The following is an 18,584-nucleotide window of genomic DNA, read 5'->3' on the forward strand; positions in this document are numbered from 1 at the left end:
GGCTGGCAGCCAGCGTGAATGACCAGCAGCCTGTGTGAGCGGCCAGCAGTCATCGCGGCCAGCAGCCAGTGAGAGCTGCCGTGAGCGGCCGACTGACGACTGGCAACCTATTGCCTGAGCCGGGGGGAGTGCAAGGCTCCTCATACCAGCATGGGCCAGGGAGCTGTGTCCTACACAACTAGACTGAGAAACAATGGCTTGAACTGGAGTGGGGGGGGTTGGGAGGGGAGACGGAAGAGGGGGGAAAAAATATATATATATATAAAGGTGCTTAGCATAGTACATAAAACAAACAGAAAAAACCTGGTTATAGTTTAAAAAGCAACAAGTTATTATTTTCCTTTCATTTTCTCTATTAAGGTTCTGTTGTAGATGACCAAAGTTAAGAAGTCATCTCAATTTAAAAAAAATTGTTGAAAGATTCTTCTTTAACAATCCTCCCCTGTCCCTTTAGTCACTGAATTAAATTTTATGAAACCTGATATTAGGACATTGAAGCTCAGTCAAGTCAATTGAACTTCACTTGCTTTCGTAAACACCTTTATTGCCCCTATAGAGCCTGTAGAACTAGCTATCGCTCTCTGTAGAAGGTCTTCTTCCTCCCCACAGAGGACTTGAGTGCAATTTTTGTTTATTTCCCCTTAAGCAGCTGGGCATTTCCTCATTATCTAAAACTTGGTTGAAGGCTTCAGGTGTCCCCTGAGACGTTCAGACCAACATGGTTGTACTAAAGTAATAATACCAATGTTTTTGTAACTTGCTATTTGCTTTCTATGCTGTTACTCAATGGACTTGTGAATTATACAGTATAATGAGAATAAACATTTTCTTAATAAACTCAGAAACCTCTAGGTAGACTGAGAGAACTCTATGTACTACAGTGAGAAGAAAAACATACCCTTATTTTTAAGCACTTATTCCAAATCTTTGCTAATACAGTTTATCCAGTCCTGGTGTAGAAAGTATCCATCAGGGAATCCACTGCTGCCTTAAGACCTTTTCATTTTCCCCTTCCACCTTTTACAAACAAGTGGTTTGAAGCCTTCGTCCAGGACACAGAATTTTCTGTGTTTGTTGGCAAAGATACTTAAGTAAAATTTGGGGGGAAGACAAAGGGAGGAACATATTTTATTCTCCCAGTTAATGACCGATTTAAAAGAGAATGACAATGAGACCATGGTTTCAAAGGTGTAAATCACTTATACATAGTGTTTTGAGCAATGGGAATGGTGAATGAAACACTTGTGTTATCACAAAAACAAAACACACTGCAGCGCTTACTTTGAAGGCTGCTGTTTTCTTTAACTACCTTCTGATCAGTGGCAGGAGGAGTGATTCAGTTACCAGCATTACTACTCAATCAGTGTTACCCACCCTCTTCAATGAACTCCGAGGAAAGGCAGCAAAAGTCAAGTTCATAAACCCATTTCGAAAATGTTGTGATTTGTAAAGTCTCATACACACAAATGTTAAAATAATGACTGTCAATGACAGATTCCAAATGGAATTTTCTCCGTATTTCTAGGAAGCAGTTGCTTGAAGAAATTCCTTTTCAGTTAGTGGAAATTTCATGCTAGAAGAAAATAGTCAGTGACTCTAAACACTGTAAAGTTCAATAGGAGAATTCATATGTCCATTAACGAGTTCAACCATCCTTTCATTGCATCATTACCTCCATAATTTGCAAATACTATTAAATATGACCTATTTTCTCAAAGGAATATCAATTTGCTGGTCTCTGATTAAAGAAGAATGCTGCTAGGGTAACCTCAAGACTATATACATTCAACACATTTTTGTGGAATAACAACACAGGAATACTGCATAAATCAAATGACAGTTGTATAAAAATAACAAAACATTTACAGATGAACCAAATTCAAATTCTTAATAAACACAATCCCCACTGCCACTCTGACCCTCACTGGGGTTCCCAAGGAGCAATTAGGAAAAAATATTTTTCTTATGACAAGTCACAGCAAGGAGAGAAGTGAGGTATTATGCTAATTTTTTTAAAAAGTTGAGAATATTCAACTAGCAGGAAAATCTTAAAAGATACTTTCTTTTTTTTTTTTTTTCCCCCCCTGGTGAGAGCAGTATAAACTTCATACCTTAATGGGATGACAGATCATGTCACACATATACACCCCAAATAAATAAATAAAAGAAGGAAAATCGCACGAGTCAGGTTGTGGCTGCACGTAGCTATCTCTGTTTATCAGCGACTGCTGTCTGGACTGGGTGCTGTTCCCACAGACTCACATCAGCACAACCATTTGGAAATGACACGAACCACAGGAAACAAGCAAAACAACTCTTTAGCTGTCTGGTCTGCATCACCACTTCAAACTCAGAATCTGAAAATTCGCTCACAAAGTCTCTACATATCAACCCACTAAGTTGTCTGGAGATTTAGGGAGGCCCTTCTTCGAGCCTGAGGAACTACTTCTGTGGCTTATGACAAGGTAATTTTTAGCATCCTCATCTAAGCCATGTTCCAAAAAATAAGAAACGTCACCGACGGTGGCATGCCCTACAGGAACTCGCAATGCGCTCTCCTTCCTATTACTCCTCCGTGTGCTGCTCCTGTTCTATTCCATTGTCATCCTGAGGTCAGGGGTTAATAAGTTCCTCATCTTTCACGTGGATGGAACAAAGGTAAGATGTTACTGCTGTTCTCTGCTGACCATGGCTGACAAGACGAGAGCAGCAAACTGACGTGAGCAGAGCCAATTAGCCTCTTTCCCAGGAAGTGAGAATTAGGGCTTCAAGACTCATCAGTCAGGTAGAGGGGTGACACTCACAAGGACATGTTACAGGTTGGGAGGTAGGACGGGCAAGGGCTGGGGTCGCTATTTCAGTCAACAAATGGAGAAACGGGCCTATGGGAAGCAGAAGAGTAACACGGAAAAAGCAGCAGAGAACAGAAACGAAATGGCATCAGACAGAGGATATTCTTGAATCCAATGGCTGATTTCAACATCAGGTTCTTGTTCTCTATGAAATCCAGGTTTACTTCTTTTTCTGCAAAGGTAAGAAACCTTCGCAGACTTTCTATAAAATCCCTCCTCTTATGTTTCTGTAATTAGTTTTAGAAGGTTTCTTGACTAGGGTAATAGGAGTCCTAATTATGAACAATCATTGGTTTAGGGTTGCCTTTCTTCATCCATTTGTTAATAATCATTAAATTTTTTCCCTTGACTTAAGCCATCACTCCTTTATTTCTAGGGCACCAGGGTCAAAGGCAGATCTTGAGAAGAGAGGGGTGTTGTTATTTATTAATTTAGCAATTCAAGAAAAAATTTTTTATTAACAAAGTAAAGTAACTACTTACGTAATCTGGTAGAGGAACATCATTGGAACTTAGCGAACCTCTCAAGGACTGTGTGGCTTGTTCCAGAACTTTGTTGTGTTTTTTAGACAGCAAGGAAAACAAACTGGAAAAAACAAACGAACAAACAAATAAAAACACTAATTATATTAAAAAACTAAATGTCTCCTTTTGTAGGTTTCATGTGGAATGATAAATTCAGTTATTCCAAAATACACTTGTAGGGCGGCTGGGTGGCTCAGGTGGTTGGAGCGCTGTGCTCCTAATGTAGAGGTCACCAGTTGGATTCCCACATGGGTCAGGGAGCTGTGTCCTACACAACTAGACTGAGAACAACGGCTTGAATTGGAGGTGGGCGGGGTGGAGGGGAGGGAGGCAAACTACAAATAAAAATACACTTGTCCATTATTCTAGAATACACTTGTAATGACTATTTTATCATGTCTGTGTTAACAGCAGGATCAATAATACTATTGATACAACAAAAAATGAGGTGAGGAGAATGTTTAAATTGTGAAGGTTCTAAAGAGTTAAAAAAGTTTGACAAGTTAAAATTATATTTCAAACATAGGAGAAATTTTCAGGAGATTACTATAGTGGAAAAAATTAGAGATTTAGAAAACCTGGATTATAGACTGACTTTCTGAGTAACTCATAGTGTAATCTATGAGTCACATGAGTTTGTAGCTCAATTTTCAGAACTTTCAAATAAGTGTGTTGGATTAGATTACTTCTCTAGTGTAATATAGAGTCTCTGATTTAATATTATAGCTTTACATTCTTATGTCTCAAAAAGAATAACTTTAAATTACTTAAGATTTCTGCCTCTGACCATGATGAATTAACTGATACTGGATAACTCTCCTGCTATAAACAACTAAGAAACTGAACAAAATATATGAAACAACTGTTTTTAGATGTTATACAACAACTGAAAGTGCAGGATTCTAATCCCCAAAAGAAGAGAGTTCTACATGGGCCCCATATGGTGAATTTCTGCCTAGAGGCACATTCCAGATTGTGGTTCAGAATGGTGGGACCCAAACAGTACACAGCAATACTGTGCTGATTTGAGAAGACAGAGATATGAGTTTGGGGCTGCTATGGCAGCTGGAATTTGCAGGGCAGATTATTAGACATGAGAGAAATGCAAGAGGGAGGTCCAGAAAATTGCCCAAGAGTCTTCTTGAGTGTTTGGCTAAATACTAAGCTGTATTGTGCAAAGAAAGACCCCATAAGGTGGCAGTTAAACAGGTACCCAGGAGCTGGAAACTGAACAGAGATGTTGACGGTCACAAAAGGCTGAGGTATGGTGGTTCCAACCAGCAAGAGTGGATAAAACTCATGGGCATTCAGCTGAATTCTCAGAAAGGCCACACTTTAGTAGGAGTAGGGCTATTCTAATTCAGAGTAAAGATGCATCCTAACAGACTTAAATGAGCAATTTTCAAAGGATAAAATTAATTTACATTAAATGTAAACGGGCTAAAAACTGCTTCAATGGCAGAGATAGACTGGCTAAAAAAGCAAGACCCAATCACATGCTGTTTACAAGAGTCACATTCGCAAATTTAAAGACACAGATTTTGCAACACTAAAATGCTGCAAAAAAGATATACAACACTAATCATAAGAAAGCTGGAATGGTTCTATTAATATTAGACAGAATAGGCTTCAGGACAAGAATATTATTATTAGAGATAAAGAGAGAGATTTTGTAATGATAAAAGGGCCAATTCACCAATAAGACATAACAACCCTAATGCGTGTGTCTAATAGAGCTTCAAATATACATAATTATATGATTCTAATATTAAATCTATTATATCTAATAAAATAAAGACAATTCTGATTCCATATACATTTCCATATAAATCTGAGGTATAATTTGAAGTACTATTTCAATGCCAAAGACAGTACTCTAGTAGTTCTTAGTAATACCCTTTTAAATAGAATATTAATTTGAATATCTATTTAGGAAAATCCCTAATTATTTCGGATGGTTTAAATGGGATATTCACTGAAGACAAGGCTACTAAGTATTCTTTATAGATTAAGTTTCAAATTGTCTAAGATAAATATTCCTTAAACATTTACTGGTAATGCTGCATGTTGTACAAAGCAAATATAAACAGAGGCAAAAAAATTCTCTAAACCTATATTGAAATACAGTAGAAAGATAATAATTAAGTGAAATAATTACTGAATGAGTAAGTGTAAAACTGTATTAATACTGGTTAGGTAATAAGCATATGTCTAAAAGAGAGAGTTCTTGGAAATGGAATGGTCCAGCAAAGTTAGATCTTATGCAGGGGTTAGATCTTACACAGAGTCTTGAAGAAGAAAAAAGATTCAGACAAGAGAAAAGGCATTTCTAAACAGAAGGCAAAAGTACAGAGGCAAATAAGAGAAAGTGAGAAAAGTGGACTAAAAATGCAATATAAAGAAGTAGGAAATAAGATTCAATCTCTAAGGTTATGTACATTTTTTTTAAATCGTTGTATTTTTCTGAGTCTTCTCCATTTGAGGTTAGTTTTGCTTTATTTTGTTTTTCCTTTTTAAGGTTAAAAGTAAACACTGTACTTTTTACTCACGCCCATTCCCATGACCCATAGTAGCAGTTCACTGCATATACTTCCAGAAATGCCATAAGCATCCAGACATAAATGAATACTGTCCATATACATCCATTTTTTTCATTCCATAAAATATGAACTGTTCTGTACTTTGCACTTTTCCTACTTAACAATATATTCCTTGATTCATTCAGCAAACATTTTATTGTGTACCAGTTACTTGATACTGAAGCACATGGATATACCATAATTTATTTAACAAGTCCATTATTAATCAATCATTGCAATGTTTCCGGTATTTTATATTATAAGCAGCACTGCAATGAACACTCTTATACATAATTTTTCACCTACCTGAGATGAGATTGTCTTTAGCATAAACACCTTGAAGTAAAACTGTTGAGTAAAAAATTGCTGAACATAATACTGAACGGTATTAGGGGTACATATTTTTAAATGTACAAATTATTTTGCAGTTGATAAAAAGGTAAAAATATACTTGGATAGTGTATAATGCATATTCATACGGAAATGCATAAAGAGGGAAATTAGTATTATTCTAATTGGTTGCAGTACATTTTCTGGAATAAATGGAATTTCAGAAGTTTTCTGAGACAAAGAACTTTCGTGGTTGAATGTAGCATAGGGCATGACAAGACTCAAAGGCATAAACCGGATGCCCAAACAGAAAGGGAGAGCAATAAATATACCTGGAAGAAGTGAGTTCTTGATGTTAGTAAGAGTGAAAGGGGCCAAGTGAAGCAACACAGCACACTTTGTTGGATTTACAAAATACCAGAGATCAGGTGCTATTTCATGGGTTCAACACACCTGGGATTCTCTCTTTGTCAGTGTCCTAAGAGTGTGCTTTCAGAGAAGGGCAGGAGAGGTAATCTATGCTAACTTTCATCATCAATAGAAGAAAATTATTAAATGAGTCCTACACATCAAAGCAAAAAGGATTTGAAATGTTTCCTTTGGAGAAGAAAGACTATTTATTTTAGAAGAGAATAGTAACAATCCACTTTCCTTGTTAGCAGAAGACACAAAACAAGGAAGTGAGCTTCAATTCAAACATAAGCTCTTTCAGTTGAGCATAACGGAAAATTTGACTATTAATGGCATACAATGTTGAAATGGTCCACCTCAAGTAGCTGTGGCTACTGCTCCCAGCTGTTTTTAAGAAAGTTGGTGTAAGAACAGATGATTTGAGGTCACTTCCAGTTTTCTATCATGAATGAGAAACAGAGAACTCACACTTCAAGTTGTTCTTCTTCTACAATTTAATAGGCTTTCCCCTCAGCTCTTATAGTTAGAGCTTTCAATTTTTTTAAAAAACATTCTAATTTAGGCTTTCATTGAGCATTTTTAAGGCAAAATGACCTAAATTTATATGAGACATGACTTGCAAATTGCTGGGAAAAGTAACTTTTGCTTAAAGCTTTGTATTCATAGGGTTAGCCCTAGCTTAATGCTAGAGTAAGCGATACATGATGTTTGCACTAGAGGGATAATCCTGATTTTAAAAATAAGTGAAACTGACTTTCAAATGTGCTTAAGATTCATCACTCAGCATATAGCTGCCGGAATACTTTTTTAATTAGAAAAAAACTAGATTTTTCTTTTTATACAATGCTCATTACAAATTGGCTTAGTAATGAAACACTGAAAAAAAAACAAACCAAAACACTGATCAAGAATTGAATGGGTAAATAAACTGTAGGGTATTCATACAGTGAAATACTATGAGCAATTTAAAGTCATCTAAAAACCACATGTCACAATATGGATAAATCTCAAAAACAATATTGTTCTACAAGCAAGAACCCTTGTGGAAGAAAGTGAACAAGGTGGTATTATATAGTGTTCTAAAAATGCAAAAAAAAATTTACATATCTTTTACAGATAAAACATAGGAAATAAAAAAATATGGAAATGATAAACACTACATTAAGGATAGCCACTATTCTCTGAGAAAGAAGGGAAAGAAATGGAATCAGGGAGGAATAAGGGATTTAACGGGATTTCATATATACTATGTGTATCTATAAAATGTTCTTTTGTTTATGCTGGATACACAGACAGAGGACTGCCATATTACTCTCTATTTTTTTGGTGTATACCTGAAATATCATATACATTTTAAAATTGGATATAAAGAATACACTGTCCTGAAGAAAACAGAGTGCCTGCCAACAGCCAGCATTTCCGAAAAGAAAGCAGCGTGTAAATAGAATACGTGTGGTCAGTCCAACCTGCAATATGCTCGGAAAACCACAAGCTGCTGAAAAGGGCTACAGTTCAGGGTGCACAGTTGGTGGCAGGAGATGAACCAGAATGAAGCCAGTCTGAAGACAGACTGATGGGCTGCTCATGGCACATCAAAAATTCTGGCCTCTATACAGGGTGAGAAGCTAATGGAACATCAGTCTTACAAAATGATGAAAGAGACATGGTTCCTTGCCTCCAAGGAGCTCAAGTCTCACGGGATAAGGAAGAACTACAACACTGAAACCGGAGCACGCCATGGGCCTGAAGAGCATGCTGTGGGAACGCAGAGGAAGCTTAGGTACATTTCACGAAGAAAATCTATCTTGACTGTGGTCTTGAAGGTTAGGGGGTTTGTTAGTTGGGGAAAGTAAAGGGGGAGGGAGAGCAATTCAGAAAAGAAACAATGTATACAAAGGCACAGAGGGACTTCAGGGAGGTACCAACAGCTGACAAGGCCAGAATAGTGCAAGTCCATGGGGGTGAGAGGTGGCAAGAGATGAAACTAGCATGATAGGCAGGGGCCCGTTAAATGAAACAAAACAAAAAAAAACCTTGCGAAGAGGTTTGCATTTCATCTTGTCACATAATTAAGTCAAACATTTACTAAGAATCTACTAGGTGTAGGCACTGTACAAGTTTCCTAGGAAAATGACAAACAGAAGCAACAGGGTCTTTGTTGTGTCCTCCTGGAGGGCGGGGCCAGGTCAGGGAGGGTAAATCTACATAGAAGGTCCCAGCATCAGGGTGGTGGAGGTGAGCGTGGAGTGCTACGGGGACACAGATGAGGGCTGCGCAACTGCCCCTGAAGGTAGAGGAGGAAATCATCCCTGGAGACGATGCCTGAGCTGAATCTGAAGGAACAATCAGGAGTCAGCCAAGCAAACGAGGCAATGGTAAAGGTGAGCTGGGAGAGGAAAGCACATGAGGGAAGGCAGAACAGTCCGAGCGCTGCTGGTACAGGAAACAGCAGAGCACACACATTCATAACGTGTTAAGTACACAGTGGGCTCCCATGCTAAGGCTGGGTAGTCCTGGGGACAGTTCGTAAAGTGCCTCTTCTGTTTCACCTAGACCTTGGACTTCATCCTGAAAATCAGAGGTATTTTATGAGAGCAGGGCTATAATAAGAAAAAGAGACAAAGGCCAAGCCGCTGTGTTTGGTGTTCAGGCGGGGGCTGTGGGGCAAGGGAGGGGCACGAAGGGAGACTGATTATTACTTGTTCATCTATGTCCCCAATCTCTCCCCCGTATGCTCTCTTCTCCTGGTGGTCATGGGGTCCCTGTTGCCACAGAACCCCAGGGCTCCTAGAAGCAAAGTTTGAAACCCAGACCTGAGCAGTGAGGTACAAGTTCATAACAATCATATTTGTTTTAGAAAGATTCCTCTGTCTCTAGAGGGAAGGATGGACAGGAGTTGGCAAGAGAACAAGAGTAGAAACACAAAGACCCTGTAGATAACTATTACATTGCTGAAAGTGAGAGACGAGGCGGCCTTGAGCTAAGAGCAAATGTGAGCGATTTGGAATGCAAAGGAGACAACACAGAGTGAAAAAGGGCAATCGCCAATGACTCTTAAGGTTTCTAACTTGGACAAGTTAGTGGCTGGCCGAGAATGTGATTGAACAGGCCAGGAATATAAGAAGAGCTGAAGAACAGGGAGAAGGCCCGGAAAACAAAGACCTGTGCCTTGAAGAAAACAGTAACAGCAGCAGCTTCTTTATAAATCTCAAAGAACTATTAAAATGCAAAGAAATACAAAATATTATTGAAGTTAATAAAGGCAGAGCTACATCTAGAGACCAAATCTCCAAGCTTCACGCTTCAAGCTCTCTCCTCTGTAGACACTGATTCTTTCTACTTGCAGGAACCCCCTTCCTTTCTCCTCTCTCTCCATCTAAATTCTGCCTCTCCTTCCAGGCAGAACTCCATGCTGCTGACGCCTCAAACCCTCCGCGAAAGATTTCTCTAACCTGTGCTCTCCCTGCCTACAAACTACACTAACTTCTCCACTACTCAGCTGGCATTTAAATAGTCTTACATGGCTATTTACCTTATTTTGAATCAGCTTTATTTAAAGAGGAACAATCTACATATAATAAAATGTACCAATTTTAAGTATACCCTTTGATGAGTTTATAAACATAAAATCATGATTCAGAACATTTCCATTGCCCCCAAAAGTCCCCTTGTGCTCTTTGTAGTCAATCCCCTTTTCCAATATACCCATTCCCCCAAACTTACTCCAGGCAACCACTGACCTGTTTTCTGTCACTATGGTTTTGCCTTTTCTTGAATTTCATGGAAATGGAATGTTACCATATGTATTCTTTTGTGTCTGGCTTCTATCACTTGGCATGATGTTTTTCAAATTCATCCATGTTGTTTTGTGTATCATTCTTTTTTATTGCCGAGTAATTTTCCATTGTATGAACGTGCCTGTATTTGTTTACTTATCAGTTGACGGACAATTGGGTTGTTTCCAGTTTTGAGCTATTATGAATAAAGCTGGTATAAACATTCTTGGACAAGTTTTTATGTGAACATATGTTTTCATTTCTCTTGAATAACTACCGAGGAGTGGGATGGCCGATTCTGTAAGAAACTGCCAAACTGTCTGTTCTACATTCTTGCTAGCACTTGGTGTTTCAGTCTTTTTAACTTTAGCCATTCTAAGCGGGTGTGAAGCAGATTTCGCTGTGGTTTTAATTTCATTCTCCTAATGAATTTTCTTGTGCTCACATGTTTTTCTTTGGTGAAGTGTCTACTCAAATCATTTGCCCATTAAAAGAAATTGGTTATTGTTTTTCTTCTTGAGTTGTCAGAGTTCTTTATATACTCTAGACACAAGTCCTTTATTAGGTATATTTTTATAAATAATTTCTCCCAGACTGGGGTGGTAGGGTGTCTTTCCAATTTCTTATATAGCACTATACGGACCATCAGTGAATAATATCTGGTTATAAAAATATAAACATTAACTCCTAACCTAACCTAAAATTACTGTGTAACTGGATTGGGAGAATGCGGGAAGAGGCTCCTCGGAGCGTGTGCATGTGGGTGTGTACAGCTGCCAGACTTTAAGATGTCTAATTCTTTTGAAATATTGGTCTTTTCACATAGAATGTTTTTATTCTTTATTCCACTTCTCTTCTTCTCATGAAAAAAATCCTTCTACCTATTCAGAGAAAGTAGAGCAGACCAATGGCTGCCAAGGACAAGATTCAAGGAGCCTTTATGGAGGCCTTCAGAGCCAATCAGAGGTGAGGGGAAAAGCTGATGGGAAAAGGGACAAACACTGGATGGCCCTATCAAATGTGGGAAAGGTCTGAGGATAAAAACCTCAGACTGTTAAAAAACCTGTTAATAAAATACTCATCAAAGTCTATGAAGAACAGAACTAGTTCATCTTACGAAATGGGTCCCTTTATACTTGTAGAATATAATAGAAACAGTAACTTCCCAGGTTTTCCCTCTCTGCCAAATTATATAACATTTGTGTTAAATATGCTCCTTTATGTTCTTAAATTTCTACATACCTATTTGCTATATATATGTATATAGTACGTCTATGTGTTGTAAACATAAGTTTTTTTCTTTCACATGCTAAGTTAGAGACTTGATTGTAGATTTTTTTTTTTTTACAGTGTTCTGCCTACAACAGGGTCTAAAATATGCTTGCTACTAATATTTGTCTTTCTTCTTTTTCTCTCCCACCTTTCTTACTCCAGTAAAAGAAACTGTGAAGACATCAGTATTCCTGCCTTACAAAACTGGAAACAAGAGGTCTTAGTTTGTTTTTAGTAAAAAAATAAATAAATAAATAAAAATAAATAAATCTTATTTTTAAGAACCTAAAATTAAAATGAAGGTGATGGCTAACTACATAATTATCTCTGCTAAGAACACTGACATTTATAAAAAGAAGCAAGGTTAGAGCAGAGCAAACTGCCCATTCATTTGCATTTAATTGACTTAATAACCATAAACATTATTTTAGTTATATAATAACTAGCTTAAAATTCACTTCCATCCCAGGCAAGTGCTAAAATGTCATTGACTGTGTGCCATTGAAGGTAGAGTGCAGAATAAGAAACTTTATCACCACTGGTGAGGAAGGCTTGTTAAAATGCAAATAGTTGGTAGACCAGCAATACAGAGCACAATGCACAGAAAGATGCATCCATCAGCACACTCGCTGCGTGCCACATGATCCACTGGAATCAACGGATCGGAATCACTGCTCTGTATTTTCAACACTCTAAGGAAAACCCAGTAACTCATCTTCTTCAAAAACTCTGAAAAGCCAAAGATATAAAGATATGCATTTATAAAATCTATTATAGTAAGCAAGGTTCCCACCAAAAATGCACACCTTCAATTGTAACTGGAGAATCCAGTCTTAATTGCCATCACACAAGTTATCTTAGCAAGAACTTGAAATTATGGTTACAATGCCCAGTATGAGCTTCACTGTATGACTGCATAACCAAACTTACATGTAGAACGAAAAATAACTAGTCATGCAACATGGCAATGTTTCTTAAAAAAAACAATGCTGCAACTTATGAATTGAATTTCTCCTGGTTAATGCAACTAAATAAGGAAGACATGGGAGGAAAATGAAAAGATGACTAACTTTAAAAATGTCACATGAATTATTATAAGTGGAAATATTTTTTAAACAATGGATAAAATACATGATCTGTCAATATATGATTTGGTAGTTCTAGTACCAAAAATACAAGTGAGTGGGATGAGAGAATCTATTATTAACCTTAAAGACAATTACTTTTATTCTTCACAAAGGCATTCATGCAAATGTCTTGTGTGTTTTTAACTTTAAAGTAATTCAGTGAAGAGCTAAAAATAATCCTTTTACATTAGGGTGTATATTAGGATGTAATATATATATCCTAATATAAAAGGATTATTTTCTTAAGCATATTTTTCTAATTTTGACTAAATTTGGTCCAAAGTGCTATTTAGTAAGAATGACCTAAGTAAATTAAAAACTTGATAATCTGATTTATTTCAACAGAAAAACTTTATCCCTAATTTTGACTTGTTTTTAAACCTCTTTCATGGATAACATACTTAAGAATGTATATCCTTGGAGCAGCCGGATGGCTCGGTTAGAGCACACGCTCTGAACAACAGGGTTTGTTGGTTCGATTCCCACATGGGCCAGTGAGCTGCGCCCTCCACAACTAGATTGAAGACAACCAGCTTCCACTGAGCTGCCGTTGGGGCAGCTGGACGGCTCCGTTGGTTAGAGCTCGAGCTCTTAAAAATAAGGTTGCCGGTTCAATTCCTGCATGGGCTGCACCCCCTGCAACTAAGACTGAAAATGGCGACTGGACTCGGAGCTGAGCTGCGCCCTCCACAACTAGATTGAAGGACAATGACTTGGAGCTGACGGGCCCTGGAGAAACACACTGTTCCTCAATAAAAAATTAAAAAAAAAGAATGTATATCTTTATATAAACATAAGTACAATGAAATATCTACAGTATTTTGTAATTAGCATGCAATTCTAAAGAAAAAACTTAGAAGTGTAATGGTATTTTCTGTTCTCTATTGGAAAATATATTCTGCAAAGAACAGGAACAGATTTTATGACTTGAAAGAATTTAGGTCGTTTTTCTCTGTCACCCTAAGCAGACAACAAACCTACCCACTTAAAAAAATTTCTTAGCACAGTTTCACTAATTCATGGCAACAATTACGATTCAAATAATATTTAATGAGAAAATTCATTTGGAAAGGAAGATTATCTCACAGTAAACACAAGAGGGGCCAGGATGGACAGTTTAGAAGTTACTGTCATGAGTCAGGGGAAACCTACCAAATAAAGTATGTTTACTATATGCCAAATTTTATAAAGATAATCACAGGAAACATACCGCTAATAACGGTATTTAGAAATGCTGCAGAACACCTACTCTTATAATACAATTTATCAGGAAGACATTTTCAAGGTGTTGGACCCTTAATTTGGGGATTCCCAACTAGAATTTTGGGATTTCTTTTTGCTTGGCCCTTAATCTTAATTTGGCAAATATAATTAGTCTTTGGGAGGGCTACAGGAACAGAAACTCTTAACTGGAATTATAGGTCTTTACTAGTAAATGCCTTTTATCAACTTCTACCAGCTTCCTTACTATTAAAAAATCTTTAGATTTGTAAAAACTCTATCCTTTTATTTCAATATCCTTTCAACCTTTTTGTACTTAGTAACAAATTTATACTTGCTCGACACATTTTTAACATATATCTTCCTTTATCTTTTGCTTGCATATTTATCCCATTTCTTCTCTGAACACAATTTCAAGGGCACAGATGTCCATTCCTTTCTCCTTTCAAATCCTCTGCAATGCCTCCTGTGCATATACAATGAGTTAGTTACTCCCCGTCCCCACTTTCATTTTTTTAAAAAAAACATCCTGATCAAATTCTTAAAATATGTGACTAGTTATTGGTAGATAAATTTTACTTAGAACTAAAGTTAGAAATACCTTTTAGAAAAACCAAGAAACTACTAAATATATATTTATAGTAACTTTATAGGAAATCTACCACTACCGTGATTCATCCTCCAATGTAGGTGCATCCCCCTTTCCCGACTCTAAAAACATAAACCCTAACTACAAACAAAGAGAGAAAGATTTCTGTGCATGAAATGGTTATCAATGCCCCATGGAAAGTTATGAACTCAACTCACAGCCTTAGTAACCTGATTTAACACAATTCTTAAAGAGCTAAGTTACTACCATCCTCGGCTATAACTTCTAAATGATAAAATCAATGAAGGGGAAACCAGGATGGGAATATGTGGAGATGGGGAACATTTAGGAGTAATCTAATCAAAAAGAAGAAGAAGGAGAAAGAGAAGAAGAAGGAGAATAGTAGTTTTGATATCCAAGTAGTTTTGACACCAAATTCAGCATTCCATTACTCTAGTACAATGGTCCATGTACACAATATCCAGAAAAAGACTCAAATGTGTGCAAGGTCTTGTACTTATAAACTCAAGAAATTCTGCAATAGCAAGATCTCTTAGACAAAATGCTTTCAAACCATTTTTAAGATAGTGCTTTCATGAAACATACTTTTGTTATCTGGAAAATATGTGGGACTCCGTAATTCCCAAGGATGCTAGATAAATGAGGTATCACTTAAATGGGACTTAAAAAGCCCACAATATTTGAAGCCATTGTCCCTCTTAGTTCTGAGTTAAGTTCCACCAACAGTTATTATTACACTATCAACCAGAATATTTCTGATGTGATAAAATTACAATGTTTTTAATTAAAATATCTTTAACAGTACAGAACGTAAAACATAGTGATCCTGATGAATAACCATTATGAATAACCACTATTAAATGTCTTTTTAGAACACAGTTCTTTATTATAACTACCAATATATAATTACAGAGGTGAAATTCTATCAGTAGTTATAAAAATGTCATTTCAAGACAAAATTATAGCTCAAATCAAGTTGGGCATCACTTGATAAGAAATGATCTCCTGTTTTAAGAACTATGGTTACTGTTTTAACCACATAAAGCTCCCCAAATTTCCTAGATCCAGGCATAAATAAATTCTTGCTTTGTGCTCCCTCTGCTGGCTCTATGGCTCTAGTTAATCCCATTCTTGGGAGATTGTTTTGCATAAGGCAATCCCATGAAAACACACAGGAAGGCACTGGTACATTTTATATATATATCTATATATCTATGGGATCCTAAAGATGTAATCCAGCTCCCCACTTGGAGTTCTGGGAAAAAACAAGAGAAGACAAATGTAACTTGACCAAGGTGACACGGGTGCTGAGAGCCACAGCAACCCTGCTCTTTTCACTCCCGATCCAGTGCGCCTTCCCTTCCATAAAGACCTCAATGTTTTCATGTACGAGACTATTACTGAACTATACTTTGCTACCTAAAGTTACCTAAAATCAGAAGCTTGTCTTCTTTGGGCCACACAGAGTTTTCACTGAATTGCAGTTACAACTGATGAGGGCATTTGACCAATACTCAGTGCAGACATATTGGGCTCAAAGAGTATCAATGATTCTAATTTTCTTGGACAGTGCTCAATTAAAGTAACCTACTATTAAGTTTCTTGAACCACTGAATACTTAAATTTCTCCTGAAATGCTTCTACCATGTTTACAAATTACATGCCACAATATTTACCTTGGAATATATGGTTACCACACAGTATGTCTTCGTGTCAGTAAAAACTATAGTCATTTTGTTGATGATGATGAAGAGGAGGGTGACAGAATCATCTATAGTGTGCCTATTTCATCCCAAGTACAGAGCTGGGCCTTTGCAGAAATTATTGTCAAGGGTAATCTATAAGGAAGGCATTACCACCCATATTTTACACGGAAGGAAGCTGAAGGAAAGGAACTTGCCTCAAAAGACCAGGATTGTTCTGGCTCTTAGCACCCTCTGTGACTTTGGTCAAGATATATTTTTCTTCTCGTTTTTTTTCCTTAACACTCAAAGTGGGGAGCTAGATTACAGCTTTAAGATCCCATATATCATGTGCCAGTACTTTTCAGTTTGGCAGCAAAGTTTCCACTATTTACTCTGTATCTAACTGCTTTGCTACTTTGTTCATTCTTCTGTCAACAGAGACAGTAACAGTAAAGTATGCGTTCTTACTACCAGGGCCATCACCCCCACCTCCTGCAAAAAAGAAAGCTTTGGTCCAAAGATACCTTATTAAAAACATGAACCTGTTTAATTTCTTTTATAAGTTAAGCTAAAGTGTGGAGGGTTAATACGTCCCCTGCTTTTAGTGGAGTGAGATGACCTATACCATAAATGTTCATGAACCCATAGCATACATTAGTATTTAATTGCAACTGGCTTTTGCATAATAGATGTATTGAATTATTTGTCAAGTAGTCCATGTATGGAAAATTGAAAACACTAGCTCTAGTCTAATAACAATACTATTTACATAGATACAAACAGTCTGGGATTAAAGAATCTAATCTGTTCAGACAAAAAGTAAATATTTATTAGCTAGAGTACACAAGTCTATCTTTGTGAGGAAGACATTTGTTTCTTGATGAAAGATAAAAAGTGTTATCTAAATCATGGACAATTTTTATTCAAAGTGAAGTCTAAATTCTGTGTTCCTTCTGAAAACAGAAAACTAAAGACAGTGGTGCTTAGCCTTGTTCTCCGGTAGTGATTAGTTCTTCTCATGGAGGGGAATTATGTTAAAGCATTTAAATAGGAAAATAGTGTTAAAATGAACATATTTCTCAATTACTTGTCAGTAATCTATTTGGACAGTACAGAGAACAAATGCCAACATTTTAGAAATGAGAAAGTAGCCTAGGTTAAATCCAGCTTTAAGGAAACACCAGTCCTCCACTTACTACCTGTGTGAACTGAGGTGCTTCTCTTTTCTGTGACTGTTTTCTTAGATGTGGTGATGCTGATGCTGACAGTGGCTGAGTAGGAGCTGCTGTGATGATTACATGAGAGAATTAATGTGAAAACGCTTAACGGGAGCCTAAGAAAAAAAGTCACCGGTCAGTTGCAATTGATTATTGGCATGTAGGAACGCGGGCTCTGCGTTACCAGCTATCCCAACTCTTAAAGTGTTATATGTTAGCAACAAATTCCAACTTTTTAACAACACTGTGCAAACAATACTCAGCGCCTCTCTGAGCCGAGTCCAGACCACCGGCTGTCAATATGTAGTTTCTATTTGGGGGAATCACTGGAAATGCCACATGTCATGAAACTGAGCAAAGCATCTGGAGTCAAGGTGTTGGGGTCCAACGGATGTTCTAAAAGAAAGAGATGTGCTCTGGCTGTAAAAGTCAAAAGTGGTGGTTAAGATGATTTTATGAGAGAAACTCAAAGGAAAAACTGTGCTTCCCTGGCACACCATGGTTTTGAGATGCTCAGTACTATATCTATATTCCAATTTAAAATCTTTGATTTTTAGGTAAATGTATTTCAATTTAATCCCTGATCCCCCAGTGAAGAGAATATGTTATTCCCCATCCTATCAGAGACAGACCAGTTGGTTTATAATAGAATCCAGAGTCTACACAATATAACATTCATATGTCCAGGATACAGTAAAAAATTACTCAACATACAATATTGGCTAGGGGTGTACTGATTTTATTTATCTCAAGGAATGAACTTGGTTTTATTGATATTCTCTACTGCTTTTCTGTTTTCTATATCATTCACTTCTGCTCTGTATTATTGTCTTTAGTCTCTTTATTTTGGTTTAATTTGATCTTCTTTTTCTAGCTTTTAAGGTAGACGCTGAGGTCATTGATTTGAGACCTTTCGTCTTTTCCAATATAGGCATTTCAGGCTATAAATTTCCCTCTTAATACTGCTTTAGTGAGATCTC

General features: G+C 37.1%; 1 protein-coding gene and 1 long non-coding RNA gene across 5 annotated transcripts in view; one reads left to right on the top strand and one right to left on the bottom strand.

Annotated features, from left to right (window-relative positions):
* Positions 1-11,959, top strand: part of LOC148758423 (uncharacterized) — a 33,520-nt gene extending 21,561 nt beyond the window's left edge. The window contains exons 2-3 of the long non-coding RNA XR_016021171.1: positions 11,362-11,438; positions 11,907-11,959. This is a non-coding gene — a long non-coding RNA (uncharacterized LOC148758423). The remainder of the gene's footprint in view (positions 1-11,361; positions 11,439-11,906) is intronic.
* Positions 1-18,584, bottom strand: part of DYM (dymeclin) — a 269,717-nt gene that overhangs the window by 82,704 nt on the left and 168,429 nt on the right. For all 4 annotated transcript variants that reach the window (XM_019721433.3, XM_074340000.2, XM_019721409.3 and 1 more), the window contains one exon: positions 3,335-3,437. In XM_019721433.3, coding sequence (XP_019576992.1) covers positions 3,335-3,437 — 103 coding nt within the window. The remainder of the gene's footprint in view (positions 1-3,334; positions 3,438-18,584) is intronic.

Source organism: Rhinolophus sinicus, chromosome 4 (assembly GCF_057876585.1).
Source record: "Rhinolophus sinicus isolate RSI-liver-muscle chromosome 4, RSI-T2T, whole genome shotgun sequence".
NCBI lineage: Eukaryota > Metazoa > Chordata > Mammalia > Chiroptera > Rhinolophidae > Rhinolophus > Rhinolophus sinicus.